The 27202-nt window shown below is 28.3% G+C and overlaps 2 protein-coding genes across 4 annotated transcripts in view; both read left to right on the forward strand.

Moving 5' to 3' along the window:
* Window positions 1–274: 274 nt before the first annotated feature.
* LOC113377532 (probable 39S ribosomal protein L24, mitochondrial) lies at window positions 275–1148 on the forward strand. Its single transcript, XM_026617883.1, has one exon. It carries the CDS (start codon window positions 374–376, stop codon window positions 1127–1129), a length of 756 nt encoding a protein of 251 aa, XP_026473668.1. The 5' UTR covers window positions 275–373; the 3' UTR covers window positions 1130–1148.
* A 6222-nt stretch (window positions 1149–7370) lies between these two features.
* Window positions 7371–27202, forward strand: part of LOC113377451 (protein halfway) — a 37751-nt gene continuing 17919 nt past the window's right edge. Inside the window, exon 1 of one of the 3 annotated variants that reach the window (XM_026617778.1) lies at window positions 7371–7510. Coding sequence is in view for 1 of the 3 variants with exons in the window: in XM_026617776.1 (XP_026473561.1) it covers window positions 17604–17639 (36 nt within the window). In the remaining 2 variants the exon portion in view is untranslated. Of the gene's footprint in view, window positions 7511–9240; window positions 9576–17538; window positions 17640–27202 lie in introns of those variants that run through there. The other 2 variants (XM_026617777.1, XM_026617776.1) reach the window with 2 other exon arrangements.

Here is a 27202-nt window from a genome sequence, read left to right on the forward strand (position 1 = left end):
CGTTACGGTACGGGAAGTTCCAGCAATTTGCCTTAAGGCTCCACTTACAGCTAGTATATTGTCTATTAGTATATTGTCTAGGGTCATAGATTCTATGACTCCAATCAACTCCAATGGTATCAAAAGGTGTAAACATAGGATATAAAGTTGCTTAGACAAGACACCCACCTTTTTGTATAATTCAGCATATTGACAAAAATCTCCAATAGGTGGCATCATTGCAGCTACCTTAAAATTTTATCACTATATTCCGTTCAATGCAATTTGACATTTGTTAGGTTATGTGACAAATTAGTAACAATTTTATTTAAAATTATCTTTTTGTTTGTAGTACTATTATTCTGTCATTGATTTTGTGTAAATAATTTCAAACATGAGGAGATCTTTGCAATTATGCCAAAAGGTTGGCGATTTAACAAAACAATATTCCAATTTGCCAGAAAGCTACATTAAGCGAAGCATGGAACAAGTATATTGGAAAACTCCTAACAAACCGAATTATTCGAGGAAAGAAATCAAAAAAAGGAAGTTCTACTTCGGAGCTCACCGACCATGGTCTCAAGAATTCCGACAAGATAATTCACCTCTTGATGCCAAGAAAAAAATCTTCATCGAGCCTATTAAAGATTGGTCTTTCTTCAGAGGCGATAGAGTAGAAGTACTTGTTGGAAAGGACAAAGGTAAACATGGTATAATAGTTCAAATATTTCAAGAACGAAATTGGGTTATCGTAGAGGGATTGAATTGTTACCTAAAAACTGTTGGAAAAGATAAAAATTTCCCCGGAATCACCATCAAACAAGAAGCTCCATTGCTTGTTACTAGTGAAGTCGCTTTAGTAGATCCAACTGATTTGAAGTCTGGACCAGTAGAGTGGCGCTACACAGAAGAAGGAGAAAAGGTTCGAGTATCTGTTAGAACTGGAAGAATAATTCCAATTCCGAAAATGGCTTCCGAAACTTTTGATTATAAAACACCTTCAGCATATATAGAACAACCAAAAGATACTACAGCAGATGCAGCAAGTCAAATCACATTTCAACCAATGTTGAAAACATTTGAGATGGATATTATGGATAAAATGGGTATAAAAGAAGACAGAGTTCCTGGCAAAACCTATTGGTATTGAAGTAGTCTATTTTGGTGAATGCCAATAATATATTAAGTAAATAATTGTTATATATGTATATATATATATATATATATATATATATATATATGTATGTATGTATGTATTTCTGAATCATATGAAATATATATAGTTGATAACTGTGTAGATATTACTTCCATGTTTTATTTTGACCACTTCAAAAATTAACTTATATTTACATACAAAAATGATAAATTTTTGCTTCTTTGTACCAGTTATTAACTTCCTGTATGACAAGTTATAGTAATTGCAAAAAAATTGAAAGTAAACATTTTTGAATATCATTACGTTTCATGGTCTTCTGCCCGTTTTTGGCATACCTTAGAGAAAATGTATGTATGTGTGTGTATAGTATGTATTTATGTTTGTTTGGATACAATCTTCCAATTCAAATCAAACAATTTGTATAATTCAAAAAATATTTGATTCGTATTTACAAGTAGAGATGCTGTTTAGTTTTTGGCAAAGGCAGGTGTAGCCGTTTCGAAGATATGGGGCGAGCAAGTTTTTTAGGGAATAGATCATCCATTAGAATGATTCAAAAAATCATTTGATTGGTACTGATGTATTTTATCATATTGATTCGTATTATCAAAAAACATATTGCTGATGATTAGTTTTTGGAAAGACAGGTCCAACGGTTTAAAGTTTTTTATTTGTTTTTAAATGACAAAAATGATTTGGATTTTAGTATATCTTTGCAATTCAGTTTACATAATTCTTAAAAATATGAGATAAGGTCCTCCAATGCTTGATGAAAAATGATATAAGGCCCTTCATATTAACTCGATTTGATTAGATTTTGTTTCTATATAGTTGATTCAAACATAAATAAACATCATCGTCCAGTGTATAAGCTCTTATATTTTGACTATAAAATATGGAGAATGAATGTTACAGTATTTATAATAATCTATTTGAAAGAATTTATGATAATTGGTATTAATTATTGATTAATCTGTATTGATTATTAATTAATTTTATTGAAACTAATGTGTAATGTTAAATAGGAAATACCTTAAGAACCGTTGCAAATGAGTTGAGTTTTGTCAGTTATGAGTTATCAGTTTCAGAATCAAACAGCAAACTTATAATACACTTGCATATAGTTTGCTATGAAATAAAGGTTGTTTTGTAAAAGTTGAACATTATATTATATATAGATATCCAATTTAGCAAAGAGGCAGTAATAAATTTTGTCTTTGCGACTACAGGGCTTCAGCTTCGATACCCATCTTTGCCAGCTTGATATTTACAAGTAGTAATATCCATTTCCACTTGAAAATACAGATCTAAATCTAATCTAATCTAAAATCTACGTCATATTTTCAATTTATTAGATCAAATTGTAAACAGATCACTGTTGGAAAAATCAAATAATAAAAATCTATCAAAAATAGATAGGTTGCCCTTTGGGTTATCTTCTAAAAAGCAATATAAAATAGAAGTTTCATTACAACAACTCTTAGAACTTTTGAAGGAAAACACGAACCATTCCGAGGTAACCAAATGTTATATTTTTGTGGTTTGCAATCAAACATTTTCTGAGCTAAAGTTAGTTAAAGAAAATGTTAAATCTAAAGCACTCGCGCCTTTTTGTGTCTCTAACTTCTAAATTAGCAACCAGATGTAAAATTTTGTACAAAGTTGAATTTTATCAGTCCACCAATGATAGTTGGCCATTCAGTATCAACAGCGCAGTGTTTAACATCATGTCAAATGGCATTAATTTTCTCTTTTTTTTAGTGAGTAATACATTATCTGATGCAATTTTTATAAAACAACAATGAGAATAATCTGCAGAAGCACTTAAACTATTATTTATAAGAAATAAATCAAGGTAATGATTTTTCTAAAGCAATCGCGCCTTTTTGTGAAGCGGACTTCCAAATTAGCAACCAGATGTCGCCAACTCTTGTGCGAAGTTGAATTTTGCCAATAAGCCGATAGTAGTTGGCCAATCAGTATCAACAGTGCAATATGTAACATCATGTTGAAGTGTATTTATTTTTTTTCCTATTTTTTGTCGTTTTATAACTCATCTAAACTGCGTGAGTATAAGTAGTTGGCAAATGTGCTTTAAGCAAATTTCAAATAATATAATCTGCAAAATATGGGACTGCAGCCGGTGCCAAATTTTAATGAAGATTACACATAATCATTGAGAACCTGAATAAGGTATGTCGAAGGTTTTTTTTAGGAATTATTAGCATTAAGTCTTAACAATTTCGAATACATGCTGCATTCCTTAATATATACATTGATTACTAATTAAGTTACTTTATTTTAAAAAAATGAAACAATATCATTCATTTCGTGTTTCTGTATTGCAAGATCTTATATAGATCATCAATATAGTATTGCTGTTCCCTAAAATCATTTTTTTAGCGTTCTGGGCTGATATTCAGTAACATTTTGTCTAACGGTATTTAATATTGGTAAAGGTACAATAAATTGTCTATGAACATACATGTGTAAAATTGTTATGAGATTTTATTAACGAATCTATATACAACAAATACTAAAACTTAACATTTTGTGTTATATGTAAAACATGAAGCTTAAGTAGTTATCATATAGAAAATATTACTGACACAAACGATCGTTCAACATGCACACAAAGATGTTTTACTAATCGAATTAAACATGGCTAGCATGAATAAAATAATGCAGGATTGGGACAGACCAAGACAATTTGATTTGTTCGACTTATCAAAAACAAACACTTTTGATCTCATTCTTCCTCCCTCTGGTGTAGAGGACCTACATTCATTGGAGGCGAGATTAAAAGATAATGAAGGATTGTGTTCAGAATATGTAAGTTCTACTGCAAATTTATTAATGATTTCTGTGTGTGCATATGTATGTATGTACTCATGTTTTTATTCATGATTGTTTTAGAAAACATTTATCGCCAGGATTGGTGGGAAGACGGGCGAAGTTCATTTGAGTGATGTCCTTAAAAGACTAATGAGAAATAATTTAGCAATGAGATATTTCTGGTATGGGAATAAGGGAAATATTCCATTGCATGAAACACGTTTGATTACATTATTAAGAAGTGAGTATTCATATTTATATACTAGTTTGAATTTGATTAATTTCTAATATTATTGTTATTATTATATAGTTGTTCTGAGAGTTGTTCACCCTGAATTCACGGATAGTACATTTAAGAAAATGATATCAAATTGGTTGAGATATGCTCGCCAGAGGAATGACAGGGCGGCGAGCAAAGCGAAGCCACCAAATGAACAGAATTCATGATAGATAAACTGTATATAAGTTTATTTTTTTAATAAATTTATCATATTATGTATTAATATTTTAATTCTTGTGTATTCATTATGTATTAAGTTTCACTGCAATAATACATGCTGCCTTTTTCAGTAATATATATATATATATATATATATATATATATATATATATTAGGGTGGTCCTTAAAATGGTCATTTTCGAATATCCTTGCTCCCAGGGGCTCAAACGGTTCCAAATAGATAAAAAACTATTCTCTGAAAGTTTTAGCTCTTAATATTGACGTTTAGATAGAGCGCAATTCAATCAAAGTTTTATATGGAAATAGCATGGAAAAATTTTAAAAATGTTTTTTAGATGTAATTTAGCGAATTGAATAAATAAAACCAAATCATTTGTCGCTAACTTATACCTAAAACATTTTTTTTAAATTTTCAAAATTTTTTCCATGCTCTTTCCATACAAACTTTGATTGAATTGCGCTCTATCTAAACGTTAATATTAAAAGCTAAAACTTTCAGAGAATTGTTTTTTATCTATTTGGAACCATTTAAGCCCCTGGGAGCAAGGAAATTCGAAAATGACCATTTTAAGGACCACCCTAATATATATATATATATATATATATATATATATATATATATATATATAATTATGAAATCTGTGTTTTGAGATTAATACAAGTTAACTGTTAAACATAAATTTTAAATTGTTTATTATATGCTTGTTATATGTAATATTTGTATAAACAAATAAAATAAATAAATAAATGATTAAGTAAACTCTATTACTTTTTAATCTACTTAACTATTAATCCAATACAAAATTTAGGCATGCATTTTTACTAAAATAAAAGTTGGATAAATGTACACAATTAAGTGGTTTTGTTGTTCTGTCAACATCAGTTAGATATTGCTAAGATGTCGTACGGTGGTCGCGAGTCGATTCAAGTGTAGAATCCATCTCAATAACACATTCGTGACTTCGACGCGGCCATGTCTCATGTCGCCGGCGCGACATCAGTGCGACTATTGCACTGATGTCGCGTGTTTACTGGGAAGTTAATTTTTTTAACTAAGTGATTTTTTTTTAATTTGTTGTATTAAAGTTAAAAAAAATCACTGCATAGTAATCGTAATCGCAATCGAAATTAATCAATCATTAATTTAATTTAGTTGATTGCAATTCATTTTTAGCACAATGTTACTCATATTTCACTAGTGCAATTTGAACAATAAATGAATAAATAATTTAAAAAACTTTCACCGAAATTGTGGGGCACTGCGACTAATAGTTTTTGTTTGATTTGCATTCAGACAAAATGTTCATTTCGTATAATGGGGCATCATTGTCAGATTTTTTGAAGAAAACATCCAACTTGCTCTGAATCGACTATAATTTAAAAAGTATATTTAGTATGACTTTATTTTCCATATAAGCCTATCTTTACGGAAACCCGTAATTGACATAATGCTTATTTTCTTTATAAAAAAGTAAAAACTGTTGACGAATATATGATATCTACACGGTTGTTAATAATAAAAAAACATGTTATTTGGATGTTTTTTATGCACCATCCGCATGCGATTTTATTATAATCATATAATATAGATAATTACACCTTCTATTTTTATTACACCTTTTGGCAACTGCTTCAAAATTAATTAATGTTGACGTTCACTGATCTGAAACATCGAATTTCGAGTGACGCGATGATTTTTTTTTTTGTTAACAATTTGATCGTATACAAAATAACACTATATAGTCAAGTTGAGTGCATCTCAGACTCCTCGTTACTATTATACTTGTATTTGATGGCATAATGTTACAAATAAATCAAATATATAATATTTTTGCGTAGAGCTTACACTGTGAATTAACAATTTTTCGTAGAGATAGATATACCACATATGAGTTTCAATATTCAAAAAGTTTATCAAATTTATAATTGTAAATGAAATATCTATTCATTAAACTAATAATTTACGTCACAAATTATAATAGATTATCGCTATGGTTTTTTGAACATTTCATTTCAAAGTTCGAATTTCGTCAAATCGACGGGTTCGTAAACCCGTATTACTTATGTTTAACATTAAATTGAATTAATGAATCGGCCCATCAATCTATTGGATTCCCTTCCATTTGAAGATCAACACAATATACTACCAATCTCAAACTCACTATCTAATTATTTATATTATATATAAAGAATAAATCCAAAATAGCAAAAAAAAAACAAAAAAAAACAAAATTATTGTCGATGTTTTGGAACTATGTACGTTACATTTTTTGAGACTTTCACTGAAAGTGAATAGGTTTAATATCTTAACATTTTTTAACATGCACTTCAGCCCTTATTATTAATGGTATTGTGTATGAATTATAATATTTTAATGATGTTCAATAAATATTCAGCTCAAAACCAAAACCAATAGTAAAAAGTTTCTTAATATTTTGTTCCTAAAATTACATTGATTTATCGTAGTTTATTTTTATAATCTTTTGAATATATTAATTAGAATTTACTTGTAATTTTATCAGAATAAAAAAATTTACTATTATGCCTGAACAATAATAACGAAAAATAGATTTTACGTTGTCATGTTATACAATTTTCACATGTACACAAATAATATCTTTAATTAAATGTATTTTTTTAATCTATTAATTTATTTATTTTCAGCAAATATCCAATTCTGGGATCAGAGGTTCTTAAAAACGTGCCAAAAAAAACAAGTAAAAAATTCACTAGAACAAAAAGTTTACTTAATATTGTGAAAAAATACACGAAATCAAAGGATATAGATGTTACTATCCTAAACAAGTGCATAAAAACCATTAAAACGTAGAAAAGTAGTGATTGTTGAATAAACACATATTGTTGAATAAATGTAATTAGACTTTTTGTATCGTTTTGTGAACCAAAAAAGTGTTTAGTTTTTTTAGTGTTTGTGTTGTGTTCTATAATATCGTGTTGTAGTGCTGGTCCCTTGTTCCTGGCCTGCTCTCTTCTGGAAATCACCAGGCAATGCACAGTTTTCTTCAGACAACAAATTGGTAAATGAGATGTTCCAGAAGAATCGGGGATTTTAAACAAAGGTCAGTGCATTTTCATTACTAGGCATGATTTATAAGGGTAAGATCACACTTCTCGTTGTGGTTTCACAATTCGACTTTTATCGAATTTTATCGATTTTCTTAAAACTTGGCACTTTTTTTCGCTAATTCCAAAGAAAAACGGGTTGGCCGGTCGTCTCATAAACGTAATTGTAAATCCTCTTTCTAAGGTTTTAACCCAATGGCTTTTAAATTTGTTAAAAAATTTTACCTATCACATCACAAGAGCGATTTTTGACACAAATGTTGACTACCATATTTGTCAAACTTTGATGATTTTTTAAAATTAAACCATTTGTCGTAGGGCCGTAAAATTTTAGTATGTTTTGTATATCCATGATCCCTATCCTCATGTACGAAGTAACGCCTTGGCCGATCTTTACCAATCTAAACTAATCATAACGATTCCCAACCAATTTCGTTTGAACAATTTTTCAATTTATAAAATCGATTCATGATTGCAGGCTAAAACGTGGACGTTTTTTTACTTTTCTGCTAATTACAAAGAAAAGGCAAATCCTTATGGAGTTGCATCGAATGGCTTTTAAATTTTTAAAACCAGTCAAGTCGTTTACGAAAAAACTTGGATGAAAGATCGCAAAATCGGCTCTCACACAGACATACTTTTTCCAAATTTGGTGTCATTTGATTCAGAATGGCTTAAAACGTCGAGAAAACATGAATTTAGCAAATTGGATTTTTAGGCGAAAACAAACTTTTTCTTCGGAAACCTAAAAAAAATATAGATTAGTATCAACTTCAAGAAATATAATTTTAATAATATATTTTTGTGGCACGAACTAGTCCCGGTTCAATTCTCGCCGCGGCCAAATTCCGACATCAGGCAGCTTTGATGTCAAATTTCCACTTGAGGTTATATATCTTAATGTAATTCCAAGAAGAAATAGCGTTTCGTGGGCAATAGCTTCAACATTCAATCATATGATAAGTTATTATATCATATCATATTGAATCAAACATCACATTATTATTTTTTATTTATTGTTTCAACAGCAATCAGAACTACTTAACCTTATATGTCCTATAAGAGGGCGTCCATTAATCACGTGATCGATTTTTGAGGATTTTTGGACCTCCGTTCCCCTTGGTGAGACGTGGTCATTTTCAAAATTTAACTTATCACTTTTAGTTATGAAAAAAAAATTCGTCAAATTTTTAACTTTCCGTAGGGTAGTTTATCGTAAGGTGACCATATGTCCCGGATTGGCCGGGACAGTTCCGATTTTCCGCCATGCGTCCCGGTTTTTTCTAAAAGCAATATTGGCCCGGTTTTAGGTGTTTTGTCCCGGATTATCCCGGATTTTTAATAATAGTTTGACTTGGAAACATATTGCTATCTATATTTCCAAGTGAAAATCGTTGTCACTGCTGCCTGATTCAGATCCCGTCGCTCTTAACCGCTTACCTACGGGCGAGCCCTCTCCTGAAAAAATGAAAAAAAAATATGTGATTTTCATAAATGTCTTATATTGAGCAAGTAAAATTAACATTACATCATTTAAATCAGAAACTCGTGAACAATATGTGTCGTGAACGTAAATTTGTGCGTTTTACTAGAAATCCGTTTAACTGGATTCAAATTAAAAATTCTCCTACTCTTTTATTCCTATGCACGCCGCTCTGCAGCCGCCGCCGCCTGTGTCAGAACTTCTGACTCGGCTAGTAAGATATTAGATTCCAACGCGTACGCTTGTTATTTCATTTCACGCGATTGCAACGTGTTAATAGAAGCATGTTATTTTATATATAAATATTATTGTTTTTGCGCTGATTCATATTTCACATATTTTTATGCGAAATATGTGCATATTTTACATTAGTTTTATTCAAGTGCAGTTCTAATTTTAATGTGCGTGAATGCAAATTTTTTATTATCTATAATAATTGTTGTGTTGAAATGCAGTGCGAGGCAGACATATACAAATAATATAAACATGTGCTTCGAATGAAATGTGATAAGATTTATTGGTGCTACTGTCACAAAATGGTTCTTAGTTAAATTTCGGATACCGTAAACAATTCTGAGGCAAGATATTTTTGAAATGACTTAATTATAAATTAATATGAATTTTGTTTTGCCAGTTAGATATAAATTTTTTGTCAATTTTTTTATTTTATTTGTCGTTGGTGATTTTCATTAGGTTGACACTACTTCCTATTAAGGTTAAATTAAAATTGTTCATTGATTGGTACATTAGTATATGGCAATTATACTTAATTATAGTTTAAGACAAATATATCAATTTGTGATATGTATATATATATAAAATATATATATATATATATATATATATATATAGTTTCCAATTGAAAATACCTAATTTTGGGCACTGCGATGTGATATGGCAATATGAAATCTCGCACTATTCTTTCCTAAATCGAGTTGGAGCTTAAGTCAGCTCACGGATCTGCCCTAAGGCAGTACTACTTATAATATATATATATGTATATATATATATATATATATATATATAATAGGTTGCCAAATATCTCCCTTCCGCTTTTTTGCTCTTGGTTTATAATACAAAAAGGCGGAAGGGAGATATTTGACAACCTAATATATATATCAAGATTAGTGTCGAAAAATTAAATTAGTTATTTGTTTAAAATAATTATGTTATTTGTTTTTTAATATGATTGATACTATTTATATCATTATTTTCAAGAGCAAATCATGTATAATTAGGTCCCATATTTTTTCAGCGTTTGCGTGTTTATTTTGGTACAATTTATTTTTGTAATTGCTTTACTTGCAGTTCATTTACCTTGTCAAACGACCAACGATGATTGATATGACAGGCTTATTTGCGAGCCAAATTTTCTGTAATCTTTATTTTAAATTATCAATTAAAATATGGCTGTATATATATATATATGTATATATATATATATATGTATATATATATATATATATATATATATATATATGTGTGTGTGTGTGTGTGTGTATGTATGTATGTATGTATGTATGTATCTATACGGTTAAACATTACAAATCTTGGTACAGAACCCATAGATGTGTAAACAAAATTTGTACTTGCTGGACCCGCCTTCTCAAAAAATTTAATTAGTTCTGCATTTTGTCAATAGAAGTAAAATGTTTTTGAATTATTGAAATCGATCGCTCCATTCTCTCAAAAAGTGATTTACTATTTTTGGCACTTTTTGCCTCGTATCACCAAAACGGCTTGGCCTGCCTTTGTCAAAAACTAATCAGCACGACTCCTTATCAATAGGAAAGAACTTTCTCTTGTTTTTACAAAGTAGTAATTGCTTTTGGAAAAAAAATTTTTTTGTTCCAATTTTGTTTCAAATATTTTTTTTGTATATCGAAAATAATTCAGTTTTTAATTTTAATTTTCACTAAAGTTCTAATATACTTTAAACAAATAATTTCAAGTTTGCGATTCAGTTTTAATTCTTATAAATATTGGACAATGTTACAATATTTATAATAATCTATTAGAAAACATTTCTTTACGGTACGGGAAGTTCCAGCAATTTGCCTTAAGGCACGATGCCATACACCACTAGTTTATCGTTCAAATCGGCGTTCTTGAAATAATCGATGAAAAAATGTATCCACACATACACATACACATATACATTCATTGCACACATTCATGTATGCTCAACTGTTCAGAAGGTTTGAAACGTAAATATATATAAAAATCTTCTAATAACTTACCCTGCGAGAAGTTAATAAATGAAACTAATATATAAAGAAGTAACATTGTGTAAAGACATACATGTAACCTATACGATCTAATTAAGTTTTATGAAGTATTTTTATTATCATTAGTTAATTAGAAACATTCCAGTTCACATGTAAAGCTTTATATCATGTTACTTTTTTATATATTAGTTTCATTTATTTTTATCTGTTTCTTTGTCACATATTTATTTTATATTGTGTTTCTTTCAATTTGTAGTCTACTGAAGATGATATAAAATATGTCGAAACGTATGGAAATAATAAAGATTTTATAAACTTCGAATTTTTATTTGATGTATTGCTCTGAAGATATATATATATATATATATATATATATAGTAATTAAATAATTATGATTTCTTAGATTTATTTCAATTATCAAAATGAATCTGTCTAGACACTTTTAATACGATTTCCAAATGAATTCAACATGAATTATCATTAAATTCATAAAAAATACATCATTCCTAAGAGCATGTGATATTCATGCAAAATGCGTAATAAAATACATATATTAAAAATATTTTATGTGATAAAATATGAATATAATATTCATAAAATTATTCGTAAAAGTTATAACTCATAAAATTAACATAGCTCTAACATTTAAATTAAAAATTTTCTGGGCGTAATATTGTAGCGTTGAAGCATAAACATTAGATAAAATATACGTTATCTCAACAAATATGTATTAAAGGATAAGCTTATCGTAAAATATTGCCATACTAAATTACCGATATGATCAGGTCTGTTTCAAAACATTTCGTTTTTTTATTTTATTTTCCATAAACTGGCAAACAGCTTATAGAACAATGTAACTCTAAGTAGTTAGGATTGGTGACACTAATATAAACAAAAAATCTATAATCTGTTGTGTTATATATTACTCAATCTAGTATTTCTAGAAGGCAACCCAGTGGTTGACCACTTTGTTTTCATTTGGTATCAGATTTAATAAAATCTATAACCTCTAGTAAAAATCATATATCAATACAGCTTGATATTAAGTTGGTCTATGTGGGTATGGAAGCCAGAACTCGTAGCTAATCATTACATTTTGTTTTCATTTTCGAATATAATCACAGGAACAAAATAATCGTCCTAAAACGTTCTGAATGAAATGTGATTGTATCTATTTTTTATACTCTATTTGATTGCAGGTTTTTCTTAAATACATTCTACTATAAGCTGTTTATGCCGCACATCTTATAATTAGTATTTCTTAAGGGGGCAACCCAGCGGTTTACCTGTCCTCTTTTATGTGGAGATTATATTAGATATCTATAGCTAATAGTAATAAACAAATATATGTTGCAGCAATCTTTAATTTATCTTTGAATCACCTTTTAATTTATCAACTTCCCGTAGGGCAAGTTATAGTAATCGCAAAGAAATCAAAAATGATAATTTTTATATATCTTTACGTTTCAAAGGTTTGAGTATTTTGGCATACCTTAGAAAAAATGGATGTATGTGTTTTGTGTGTGTGCGTGTGTACAGATACAAAGTTTCGTCGACGATTTCGGGAACACCGATCAACCGATTTGAATAATTCAAAACACATTCGATTCGTATTGATAAGGAGACGTACTGATTAGTTTTTGGCAAAGGCAGGTCTAGCGGTTCCAAAGATATGGGGCAAGTAGTGCCAAAAATGGTAACTAAGTTTTTAAGTGAACGGAGCGTCCGACTTCACTAATTCAAAAAACATTTTACTCGTATTGACAATATGAAGAACTGATTAAATTTTTGGGAAGGCAGGTCTAGCGGTTATGGACTCTCAATAAAAATAGGGTAAAAAATTGCCATTTGGCGGTCAAAAATATTTATTGGACATATGTACATCAAATTATCACACATTTTAGAGATTTTGCACCCATTTTTTGTAACGTACCAAGAGTTTTAATTACGGTACGGGAAGTTCTAGCTATTCGTCTTAAGGCACGATGCCATGCACGCCACTAGTTAACTTTTAATTCATGAATTCCATTAATTCATGTGAGGGACAACGAACCAACATACGGGATTTTGTCCAGATTTTTTGCTGTGGCCCTATAATAATCCTAAGCATCAATATTGGTTACAAACAATTAGCCCAATTCTCGGATAAAATAGAGATGTTATGGTAATGTTATGTACGGTTCTATATTTGTATGAGTTGGTAGTAACGAACTGTCAAAATGCTATGTATTTGCTGTATTATCAGGCGTTTTACATATAAAACCTAACCTGCAAAACGCATAAAAACGTCAAATGAGAATTTTGTCATAAGTGCAACTTTCTGATGTGTCTTCTATTACACATTCGTGACGTTATAAAAGAGCGTTAGCAGTTCGTTACTACCAACTCATACGAATATAGATCCGTAATAAAGCATTACCATAATATTTCTATTTTATCCGAAAATTGGCCCCAATATTTCTTAAGCAATGTGTTACTATTAATTAATACAAAATATAACTAATTCAGTGTCGTATATAAAGAAATTTATTGCTCGTATCCTAGTTTGGCATTTATCAATCTAATATGATAGTACTTGCGGCTGTCCAGATGGATGCCATTATGTGTATATGTCGCCACACATAGAAAACGATATCGTATGGCACCGTTTGACCTCAATAAAGTCCACTGTAAATAAATTGAAGACTTTAATCACGCAAACTACAAACACACCGCATATTGTAGTGGTTACATTACATTATGTCTTGTGGATATTCAATCAAGTTTTAACCAATTATATTGTTAAATTTCATCTTTTAACTCAATTTTCTAAATATCATATAATGAAATTACAATATTTAAATCAAAATTAATAGAGCTTTAGATCTTTAGCCAGAATTAAAATTATTTTCGATGCACAAAAAAAAATTAAAAAAAAAAAAAATTGAAATAATTCTTTTTCCAAAAGCAATTGTTTTGTCAACACAAGCAGAAAGTTTTCTAAATCATTCAAATCGGATGCTTAGTTCTTTCAAAAACTGCAATTTTTGTACATTAAGTTTTGTATCTTCGAAATGGCTTTACCTGCCTTTGCCAAAAACTAATCGCCAAATCTCCCAATCATTACAAATTGAATATTTTTTAGACCATTCAAATCGGGCACTCCGTTCTCTCAAAAACTCCATTTCTATTTTTTGCTCCGTATCTCCGTAATGGCTGGACCTACCTAAACCAAAAACTAATCAGCACATCTCCCAATAAATAGGAATCGAATGTTTTCTGAACCATTCAAATCGGTTGATCCGTTCGCCTGAAAACGTGAACGAAAAATAGCGGACGCACAAAACACACACCCACACATTCATTTTTTCTGAGGTATGCCAAAATGTTCAGAAACCTCTGAAACGTGAAGATATGCAAACATTTTAATTTTCGATTTTCGGCCCATTACTATAACTTACCCTACGGGAAGTTAATATAATGTCCACAAATACTTAGAGTATAGTCAAGGTCATTAAATAACTGCTGGGTTTTGCCACCCATTCAAAAAGCCATATAATTGCCAAAACAATTATTGAATGCCCTACAATGACAGATTGTAATTACAAGTATAACACAAAAACACTTTTCACGATGTTTCTTACATATTTCTGATTCAAGATACTTATACATATTATTTATGAACATTATTTTCTCCCATGTGGCCTAGTGGTTAGAGTAAAGGGCAACGAATCAGTTTCCAGTATCGCTATCTGACTCCGACAGCCTAATGTTAAGCATTAATGACTTCGGTTTTCATTTAGAAATATAAATAACAATCTATTCATGTCCTTGCTCATGTCCTTACTCGGCATTGTAGCACTAATAAAAAAATCGTCAGTATTTCATGAATTGTAATAATAAATGCATCACATAGGATAGGAGATAGGACAACCATTTGAGTTGCCAGCTATAAAAAAACCAAGTCCTTTCAACAGTCAGCACAACGGCACATAGGACTCATTAAGTTCCGATTGTTATTAAAAAAAGTGAAAAAGTACTGTTAAGAAATTTTTAATTATACATTTAACATTTTGACCTCGGATCTTTAACACTGGTAAGACATTTATGCAATAACCACAATGCGGAAAAACCTTCATGCTCACCTGATTGATTCGTTAATTTTTTAAATATTTATTAAAAAGATTGTAGTTGTGATTGATTTTTGAGAGAGTTAAAATTTTCGAATTCATTTTTTTTTTCAATGAAGTATGAGCTGAATTATTTTAAAAATAATTGAGCACAGAAATGATTTGACTATTTGTGAAAGTGTTTTATTTATATTTACATAGTAATAAAATATTATTGTGAGTATAGGCAAGGCTACTAGAATAAAATCTCGCACAAAAAGAGGTCAAGCGTTATGGCATGTTAACTGGAGAGTGGTTTAAAATCTTATAAAATGTGGGAAATCGTGGTAGATCCTATTCTTGCAGAATTAAAATGATCATATATATATATATATATATATATATATATATATATATATATATATATATATGTATATAATTTGAACATCATTCACTCAAATTTAAAACAACAAAATTTAAAGGATGATTGAAATATACAAACATAAGCAATTTTATAATTTTTGAAAAATTTAATATAATTTTTTTTCATTATTTATCATACAAAACCATGCTTAAGGGGGTCTCCTCATCAGTCAGTTTCAAAAAATCGATTTTTTTATTTTCGCTTCAATCGTTAGATTAATTATTTAAGAATATTCTTGCAAAGTTTGAGAGTCCAACTCAAACTAGTTTAGGATTTACAGGTCCGAGTAGAGTCGCGCGTGGGGCAAGCGCCAGTCAAGCCGCGCAACTTTAAAGCTTATTTTCCGAAAACCGATTTTTGTAAAATTCCGTGCACGATTAAAAATGAACCATAAAAGCTACATATACAAGTAAGACACCGTTTTTTAGATAATTTTATTGTCCATAGATTGAACTAAAAACATGTATTGAAAATTTTCATTTTACAATGTTGTTAACGCAATTACTCCTTAAAAAAGCCCTAAAAAAACAGTACTTTTTTAAAAAAATGTTAAAAATGTTTAAATTTCAACTTTGAGCCACCATAATAGTCTATGATATGCAGAAAAGCCTTCTGAATAAAGAAGTATTTCCATTTTTAGTTTCAGTTAAAAATTACGGGCTGTACCTTGCACGGAGTTTGAGTTGTCAATCGCGAGCTGCTGCGCAAGATTGTTTATAAATCAGCCATTTTTATTTATTTTGACATACAATAAATTTTATTTTGTTGAATAAATACGTGTTCAAAACTATGCAAAAGATCTTTTGTTTCTCTTGTTGTTTTCATGTTCAAAAAAAATACTGAAAAATCCCTTTTTTTGTAAGCTACTGATGAGGAGACCCCCTTAATTAATCTCAGTTAAAAGTTGGACAAAACTTATATTTAATTTATTACCTAATGATATCGAATAGTTTTTCCCTATACGTGATTTTTTCACATAAGAGATATCCAATTATTCGTTATATTCATTGTTAATAAAGAAAACTAGGAATAGATAAATTAAAGTTGTTTTTTTTAAATAAGAAGTGAATCTAATGAATTAAATTTGTCTCTTATAATACCTGTTAAAGTTGATGTTCTTTTATTATAAAAGATTTTGCCAAATCGGCCGTTTACGTGAAAATGTAAACGCTAAATGTTAGAACATTTACTTAAATGTAAAATATTCAAAGCTCTAAAGCATCTTCTATAAATAATAATTTTTTTCTTGGGTTGAATTATTACCTTTTGAAGTACAGTATATCTAGGAAATATATAAAATCTACCATGATAATATCTTTAACATCAAGAAGTATTTTGAAGTACATTTAGTATTGAAAATATTATTTTATTATATAGCAAACTAGATGAATCTAGCAATGAGTAACTTAACTCCTGAAGAACGAGTTTTTATTAGCAGGAGATTTAATTTCCACTACAAGAAAGTCAATATGAAATATTTTATTAACTTTTCTGTTCACATTTTTCTTCTGTTGGCATTTTCCAATAATTTGAACCTATGTCAATATTATGTATTGAAATAATATAAAGTTGAATGTGTGGCAATAAAACTGTTGTTGTTTGTGACAGATTCACGGATGTTAGGAAAATGATACTCTCCCATAAATATCATATAACGTTATTCATAGTTTGATTATTTTGCACTAACATTATTAATAATATTCACGTTTCAAATGATTTTAGTTTTATAGATATAGAAATACACACTTACATATGTGTATGCATATGCTTTTTTATATATAGTGAAGAAGGTATCCTAGACTTAAATATTATACTCCTCTTTTCTTGCCTCTTGTACCGACGGCGACCGCCGTTAGGCATCACTTCATGGGGGGAGGATCTAGAATTATAGGATTCTTTAACGTAATTATAATTTTTTCCTAATTTATATATATATATATATATAATATATATATATATGTGTGTGTACTAATGTTCATGCATTTATCCAAATATAAAAAAAAACTTAAATATGTTTGTAAAAAGTTTTATAAAACAATTTCATACTCTTTTAGAACTCTGAAAAAATCGATTTTTGAGATTTTTAAAACTAACTTACGTAACGTGAGATTTTCAAACTTACTACGTATACTTTAAAATTGTAAATTTTGAACTTTTTTTTAAAGCAATTGCGATACGTTAACTGCGTAGAAGCGCGTGGGCGCCGCGTTCAAGTATAACGGATACCGCGTTTACATAGAAATGTAAACAAAATTTATACCTATTATTAAAATCTCTATAAAGTATCGGAAAAATTGATGTGACCGACAAATGACATTTTTTTCACTTTTTTATTGGATCTCCAAAACCGCTAGATCAGCTTTTCCAAATTCAATCAGTTCTTCATTACGTCAATACAAATAAAATGTTTTTTGAATTATTCAAATCGGACGTTTCGTTCTCTCAAAAACTGAGTTACCATTTTTGGCATTTTTTCCCCGTATCTCCGAAACGGCTGGACCTGCCTTTGCTAACAACTAATCAGCACGTCTCCTTATCAATACGAATCGCATATTCTTTTTTTATTTATCGGTTGACCCGTGTTCTCGAAATCGTCGACGAAAATTTGTATCCACACACACACACACACATACACAGCACATCCATTTTTTCTAAGGTATGCCAAAATGTTCAGAAACCTTTGAAATGTGAAGTTATATAAAAAAATTCATTTTCGATTTTTTTGCGGTTACTATAACTTAATGATGTAAGGGAAGTTAATGATGTACTAATTATTAAAATTTATAAAAAAAACTATAAAAATATTAACGAAAAAAATAGTTTTACAAGTATCTATGAAAAATCTACATAGCTAACAACATAAGCAGTAAATTACTTGAAAATAAAATGATACAAAATATAAATATCGTTGCATGCTACTTGATATCATACAGTATTAGTTGTATTCATTTTCACTTGAAATTATAGATAAAAAGTATCTTTCGAGAGAAAATAGCCATTAAGGAAAGAAGTGTTAAATATTGCATATAATAGAACAGACAAAAAAAATTGAATGTATGTAAAGAATCTATATGATAAAATTTCAATGAAATGTGTAGAGCGTCGAACAGGATATAAGTTAAAAATATCGGCAGTGAATACTTTAGCACAAGGTCAATTAAAAAAACTCAAAACTGAAATGCACACCTGCATCATAATATACTTACATTGTTTTAGATATTATATTAACACTGAAAATAAAATGTTTTCTTCCATGTATGCTCTGTAAACAGTAGCACACTTACCTCACTATACAGTTGGAATTACTTTACAGCTTGGTAAACAATGGTAATTTACAAATTCAACATCTGATAAATGTTTCTAAATACCACAAAACAATAGCATTACCGTGTGAGTCAACAAGTTATAATGAAGACGTTTCTGTGAAATCTTTAATAGAATAAAGCTGAAAATATCGTTTTTTGGCTATAAATAATTAAATGATTAGTTGTGTTTGTATCATTTGTGCATTATGTTGTATTATATGTATATGTATATGTATATATATATATATATATTTATTTTATGTCCTCGTAAGTGGAAGTGAACAAATTAGGTAATGAGCGTTATAACTTATATTAAAGATAATAAGTATTATATACCTACATAATTAGCACGTAATATTAAAACTGTTAGAAAATGTGGATTAATTAGTGATATATCTTGATACTCTGCTTTTTCCTTATTTACTCATGATGTATAATCTTACATATTTAATGAATGTGAAAAAATCATCCTCTTGTTTTAAGTAAATTCAATTATTGCACTTAAAAACAAATCAAATTTTATAACATTGTTTTAAACTATTAAAATTAAACATTTTGTAATATTTTGTATATCATATTTTTTATATCTTTATATAAAATACAATTTTCTTTTTATATAAATTACAATATTAGTTTTTTTTATATAAAATACAATTTGCTCTGTCAATAACCTGCCAAGAAAGTTTCATCAATATGCCAAATTCTTCTTATTACAAGTCGCACTCTTTGCATTAGAATATGGTAATTTATGTTTCTCATCGAAATACCAAATTCGTCAAAGTGAATTTATATGTAGGGGAGACTGGGTACTTTTGTGTCACTTTTTTTTAATTTGCAATAATTTTGTTAATCTACCAGTCAGCTGGGAGAAAAGTAATTGAACATTTACTTGAACATTACCACAAATGGTAATTTGAACATTTGTCTACGTGGAAATGCTGAAATACTCTTTTTAATACGATGGATTAGTCATAAAATCGAATTATATAAGAAAAGGGCGAGAGTCACAACCGTCCACACCTTCTTATAATTTATAAGTCACCATCACTACTAGTGTTAAAAACAATTTCTTCTATAAAATCTGTGTAAAATGTTAATTAAGAGCAGTGCCGGTCTACAGATCATGTTAATAGGGCGCTGACTGACAGTTATAATGCGAACTTGTTCAAACAAACATACTACATCTTTTCTCTTTGAACCCTATTTCAAAATCAGTATAGTTCAGCTGTTATAACGACTGTGTCTGCCGTACTCTGGCACAACCGTACCCAGTCTCCCCTATATATATTTTTGGTGATTTTTTATAGCGGAGTGAATATATTTTTTAGTATAATTTATGCATATTATTATTCAATATGACGCAGGTTTATTCGCAATTCTGCAAGAATTGACTAAGTTACACTTTGTAAAACGATAAATGGGAATATCTTTTCACAGTTAATCATTTAGTTACATTGGATCAAATAAAACATACATATTTTTTTTTATTAACATTCAATATTTTAATAATCCATAAAGATACACATTATTTGTACTCTTTTTAGTTTATCATTGTAAATTCTCACGAAAGTATATAATATAATCAAATTATACTGATATAAAAATACAACATAAATTTTATCGTTTTCAAATAAAGACTACGTGTTAAAATGAATAATAATTTTATTATACAAATATTGATTGTCTGAGCAATTATTATTAAAACAGTGGGTAAATATTTGAATTATTTTCAGCTTGAAATGCTTGTTGTGAATTGGTATTTAAAATTATAAACGCTATAAAATCATTTTTTTTAGAACAGATTGTTATAAAAGCAAGTCATGAAAATTTTATTACATCGTTTCATGGTTTTTGATTATGTTGAAATATCTGTTTACATAAAATGTGATAAATCGTATTAAACAATACAAATTTGTGAAATTGGAATTAAAAATTCAAATTATATGCAGTTGCTTAAGTATAAGAACTCAATTTGTTCATATTAACATTCGAACACAATTTGTGATACTGATGCAAAGTTTATTTATCTGTTTATCATAAATTTAGTTATTGATATTTTGCCAAATTTTATTTCCAGGATTGTAAACCGAAATTCTATTTGTACTAATAATATAGTCACATAACAAGTTGGATAATAGTTAAAAACTTTTATTCTATTGATGTCTTAGTTTCTTATTTAATTTAATTACCTGCAATGCACTTGTATAAATCTTAATTCATGTAATGATAATGTATTTTTTTTGTCAATCAAGACTTACAATGTCTCAATATACAAATCTTGAATGGTATCAAAGGAACAACTAAATAAAATAATGTGTATTAAATATGCAGAAAAAAATTGTTCATTTGCATATTTAATATCGGATGATAGTTTGAAAACTTCATTGAATTAAATATTTATTATAATTGACATATAAAATAACATAAAAAGCAAGGACACCTTCAGCTTAGTCTCAATCATATTATCCAGTTAAATGTGATTGACGAATATACTCGACATGGTAGTGGCAACACAGTTAACTATTTAAATTGATTATTTTATAGAAGTAGGGAAAATTATAGTAATCGCAAAAAATCGAAAATGAAAATCTGTGTATATCTTTACGTTTCAAAGCCTTCTGAACATTTTGGCTTACCTTAGAAGAAATTGATGTATGTGCGTATACAAATTTTATTTCACGATTTCGAGAGGACAGCTTAACCGATTTGAGTGATTAAACTAGTGGTGTATGGCATCGTGCCTTAAGGAAAATTGCTAGAACTTTCCGTACCGTAACGAAATGTTCAAGAAATATTAAATATTTCAAATAGATTATTATAAATATTGTAACATGGTCTAATATTTATAAAAATTATATAAAGTGAATTGCAAAGTTGAAATTATTTGTTCATTAGAACTTGTCAGAATTAAAATTAAAATCTGAATTATTTTCGATATACAAAAAAAAATGAAAAAAAAAATTGAAACAAATATTTTTTTTCCAAAAGCAATTATTTTGTTGAAACAAGCAGAAAGTTCTTTAAATCATTCAAATCGGACGCTTAGTTCTCTCAAAAACTGCCATTTTTGCACATTTAGCTCAGTATTTTTGAAATGCTAATCACCTCTTCTCTAAAAATAATCAGCACATCTCCCTTTCAATAGGAATTGAATGTTTTTTGAACCATTCAAATCGGTTGATCCATGCGCCCGAAAACGTGGACGAAAAAAATGCGGACATACAAAACACACACACAATCAATTTTTTCTGAGGTATGCCAAAATGTTCAGAAACCTTCAAAACGTCGAGAAATGCAAAAAATTTTCATTTTCGATATTCGGCCCATTACTAAAACTACCCAATGGGAAGTTAAAAATTATTAAAAAAAAACATTGTATTTATTTGTATTGACAAAATAAAAAATTCAATTTTTGGAAGATAGGTCCAGCGATTTTGGAGATCCAATAAAAAATATTTAAAAAAATTGCATTTGGCTGTCAAGAATGATTATTAGACATATGCACATCAAATTATCAGATATATTGTAGAAATTTTAATAATAAGTACTTTGTTTACATTTCTATGAGTTTCGTAAAACTAGATTTATACTGCTTTAAATTATACGTTATACTACTACAAAATTTCAAAATTTTCAAAAAAAATTCATAATTTTACGGTACGGGATGTTCGAGCGATTTGCTGTAAGGCACGATGCCATGCACCTCTAGTTGTGTTTTATAAGACGAATTGCATAATTTGAACATAGAATATATTGATAGAATGATTCATAGCAATCAAATAATTAAATATGGTTAATGGTTTTCAAACTGTTGAACGATAGTTTTAAAAAATTGTTGTTACTTGTAGAGCTGATAAACGTCTTTGACAGGCTTATAAATAATAAGGTGCTTTTTGACTCTTTAGTACGGAACTCTAATAACTTTTTTACAATATTGTAGTTAACGCAAGAAATAATGTTCATATAATTTTTATTGCCAATATAAATATAATCGTTAAAATGAGAATTCTGCTCAAACATACATTTTATATTAATGCTACAAGTGGAATTCACTCGCCACACAAAAGCCTAAGACCGTGAAGCTATTTTTAGAAGTTGGTTTATAGGAAACAACAGGGATTATTCATACATGAACATATACAAACCCATATTCAAACACACACTGATCAAACACAACCAGTTAACGATATCTAGCAGATCCACTAATAAAATTAATGTGCCGAATGCAGTTTCATACATCGTTCGATACTTTCAAAAGATATATATATATATATATATATATATATATATATATATATATTGTTTGATTTTGAATTAAATATAAATTTCTTTTAAGAATTTATTTTACATCCATACGTTTCGGCTATAATCCTAGCTTTCATTCAGTGGAAAAATTAATTCATCTTACAAGGGAACCCTCAGGATTACTCTTCTGGGATTTTGATGAAACTTTGCATGGTGATGCAGTTGAGAATCAAACTTGTAATTAAACAATATTTCACAAAATACTATCTAGAAAAAATCACAAATAGATAGTGTGCAATATATGTATTGTCCATAAACGGGTTTAGGGGTTCACTGGATTATTGAACGTTCTGTTTGAACAATAATTTTATCTAATTTTCTCACTGAGTAAAGGGTAGGATTATAGCCGAAACGTATGGATTTAAAATAAATTCTTTAGAGAAATTTTGTTTGAGATGTTTGTTCGAGAAAAAATTAGAGAAGACTTTGTTAATCATTTAGTATATGTTTTGAAAGATATAAATAATTTTATATTGATTTTCTTGATAAACCATGCAACGAAATATATTCACTTATATTTACACTATAGCGCTATATATATATATATATATATATATATATATATACTGTTATATCTATATTTGTTTTATATAACAAATGTATTCTGAGTGGTTAGATATTAATTTAGAAACATGAGCAAACAGCACTCTTTTTTTTGCACTAGTTTATTAAATATTAATTTTACAAATATAATATATATATATATATATATATATATATATACATTGTATATATATATGTATATATATATGTATATATATGTATATATATATATATATATATATATATATATATATATGGAGAGCTTCGAACAAAGAATCCAAAAAGTAATAAAAAACAAGTTTTTTTTTAAAAAAAAAAAAAATTTCTTTATTTACTGACGAATTTTTGGAAGACATAGTCTCGATAAGATTTAAATAAACAATATATTTAAGAAAAGTAGAAAAGGGTGGATTATTTATATAAAATATGTGGAAGAAATAACATTTTAGAAGTATGACCATATAATCAAAATGAAAGTAATGAAAATTAATGAATGGATTATATAACAAAATGTTAGAAATGTTAGAAAATTTGAGAGTTTCTTTTTTTTTAAAAAAAGGGCTAAGAAAAACAGAATGAATTACCTGCATGATTGGTTATACACTAACAATTTATTTCATAAAAGTCCACGAACATCTATTTTTCTAAAGTATATATATTGTTGGTTGAAACCTAATTAAGATCATGTTTTTTGTCTGATGTCCTGAAGATGGAACGTACCTAGTTCCTATGAATTGCAGTAATTTTTATTCTATCATCTTTCAGATAGTCTTTTGTAACATTTAGTATAAAATAAATATTTATTTTTATTTGTTCAAACATTTTTTTGTTAAAGTATATGTTTCTGTTGCAAAACTTATAGTAAATCATTTAAAATATAGTAAACTTAACGTGTTTTTTCAAAAGCTTTTTATTTAGGAGTTCATATTAATCTTTAATCATCAGAGTTGACTTGGCAGACGTAAAAGTTGTCTTCGTCTAACGTGTTATTCACAAAAATTGGTATTCGAATATCTCTATTCCCACATATTATCTGAAACATATCAATAAAGTTATTTTAAAATATTAATTTAAATAAAAAATTGAGTATAATATTTTTTTGCATAAGATATTTTATAAAAGTGAATTTATTTCTTCTGCAATAACATTTTATTTATTTGTTTATTTATTGTCATTAGATAATATGCAAACCTTTAATTCTGTAGCAAAGTCTTTTATACAATTTTGATGATCGTAAGTTATGTTGAAATCCACGAAGTCAGATGGATCAATGTATCCAAAAATTGGCTCTATCTTGAACCGATTTTTATCTGGTACCTAAACGAAATAGATCGGTATAACGATTGATTGAAAGTAAAAGAATATATTTTTAAACTAAAAATGATTTGATGAGTTAAACATTAGTACTATTTATTATTTTTTGACTTAATGAATCGTTACTTCAAAATCATCGATTAAAATGAACTTTATTTTACTTATACAATGCATTAATGAGAATGACGATGATTGATTTTAATGTTGCAATTTTCATAATTGACAACGTTAATAATTGATACTTTTCTAATAACAATTCATTTTCAAAAAAATCAGAATAAAAAGCAATTTATCATGTTGGTTGATGAATTAAGCACTTACGAAAATAGTTTTCAGATATGATCAATTCAACCTCGAAATTTTAATAATGTTAATGAAATTTAAATATATTTTCGTAGAATTTAATGTTTAAGTTATCACTATAGATTTTATATGTCCAATATTGCAGTTGTTTAATTAATTTATAATTTGAATAAATTTCTAAATGACTAATTTCTAACTGATTTTTAACATTTCTAAATGAGATCTTGGATTTTTATCTTATTTATTAAATTTGTCTCTGAATCTTGATTAATATACTGATACATATATATTTCAAATTAAAATCAGATTAAGGATTATAGACAGGGTCTTACAGTTTCTTTCATTTCAGAGCATTGTCTCCGTATTAAGGTATTTTGTTCGGACGTCTTTTCGTTTTATTATATTGGCCATGAAGGTCACAAACTTCAGGGCATTAAGCTTTACACGGAATGGTTGCTACCCCTGGTAGAGGGGGTAGCGGAGTGTTTTAATTGAACTAGTGGTTTACTTCTAAAAGTAAAGTCCGCTTAACATGTAAATAACCAATAAAAATAAATATATCTTCTTTCATTATAACTTAGTAACTGTAATTAGAACTGCAACAAATACATAATATACAAACAAATCAGTGTTTAATACAGTCCACAGCTACAAGGGTTAAATTATAACCCAACAACCTGAATTATCGAAGGAGAGTTTTAATAAATTCTATAATTACGTAACAAAAGTACATATTTATTTTTACCCTTTTTCCTGAGTTAAATTATTGAAATTATTCTAACTTGTTATTATTTTAAAATTTTCAGTAGTGTAATTTTTAAGAACATTTTTATTGATTGGAAATTCTTACAATGTTTCATCTTGCTGGCTCGAACAGCAAACTCACTGCAACAGTCTCGTAGCTAAATGGTTAAATGCCATTTTGATAATATGTTTGCAAAAACATCAAATAAAAAGTTGAACTTTTTAATTCTTTAATAAATATTACGTTTTATTTTATACTTTTTAGAATAGATTTTTGTTATAAATTAAATATATTACTAGTACAACAACTCACTTCAAATATTTGCACGATGTTTGAATAACTAATTAATCTAAAGCACGGAATGTTAAAGTATGGAGGGCGTAGCACTATTTGTTGCGGTTGGCATATATACATTTTTAAGAAACTATTTTTTGCTTTTGCCTTACTAGAATTTTGAATCTGTTTTGTGACAAGTAATTTTAAAATATGAACATGATTAGCATTTGTTTTAAAATTGTCATTAATAACCTTCGACTACATGGACTGCTAGTCGAGCGCTAAATAAGTGCTCAACTACTCGAGATCCCTAGTTCAAGAAGATTGAAGAGAGTTTCCGTAGGATTTATATTAATTTATTTAATTAACTAATTAGTTAACTGAATGGAACAGTTTTTTATTCTATTATTATATTTATTTTTTTTCTTACTTTTTATTATTAAATAAATATAATATTATATTATTAAAATAAATATATGGCATATGACATTTAATCAATCGGGAGAGTTCCGCGATTGTCGACAATGTTCGCTCAGTGTCATCACAGTCCTTTCTAAGTTTGATCACTATGTACAACGAAAAACATGAGGACTAGCAGTCTATGTAGTATAAGGTCTATGATTTTAATACATACATTTTTGATTGAAATATACGTCTGGCTTTTTGACCGTTCG

The sequence above is a fragment of the Ctenocephalides felis genome, unplaced genomic scaffold (genome assembly GCF_003426905.1).
Source record: "Ctenocephalides felis isolate EL2017-DRISC unplaced genomic scaffold, ASM342690v1 CF-g0.4_SCAFFOLD_01886, whole genome shotgun sequence".
NCBI classification, from domain to species: domain Eukaryota; kingdom Metazoa; phylum Arthropoda; class Insecta; order Siphonaptera; family Pulicidae; genus Ctenocephalides; species Ctenocephalides felis.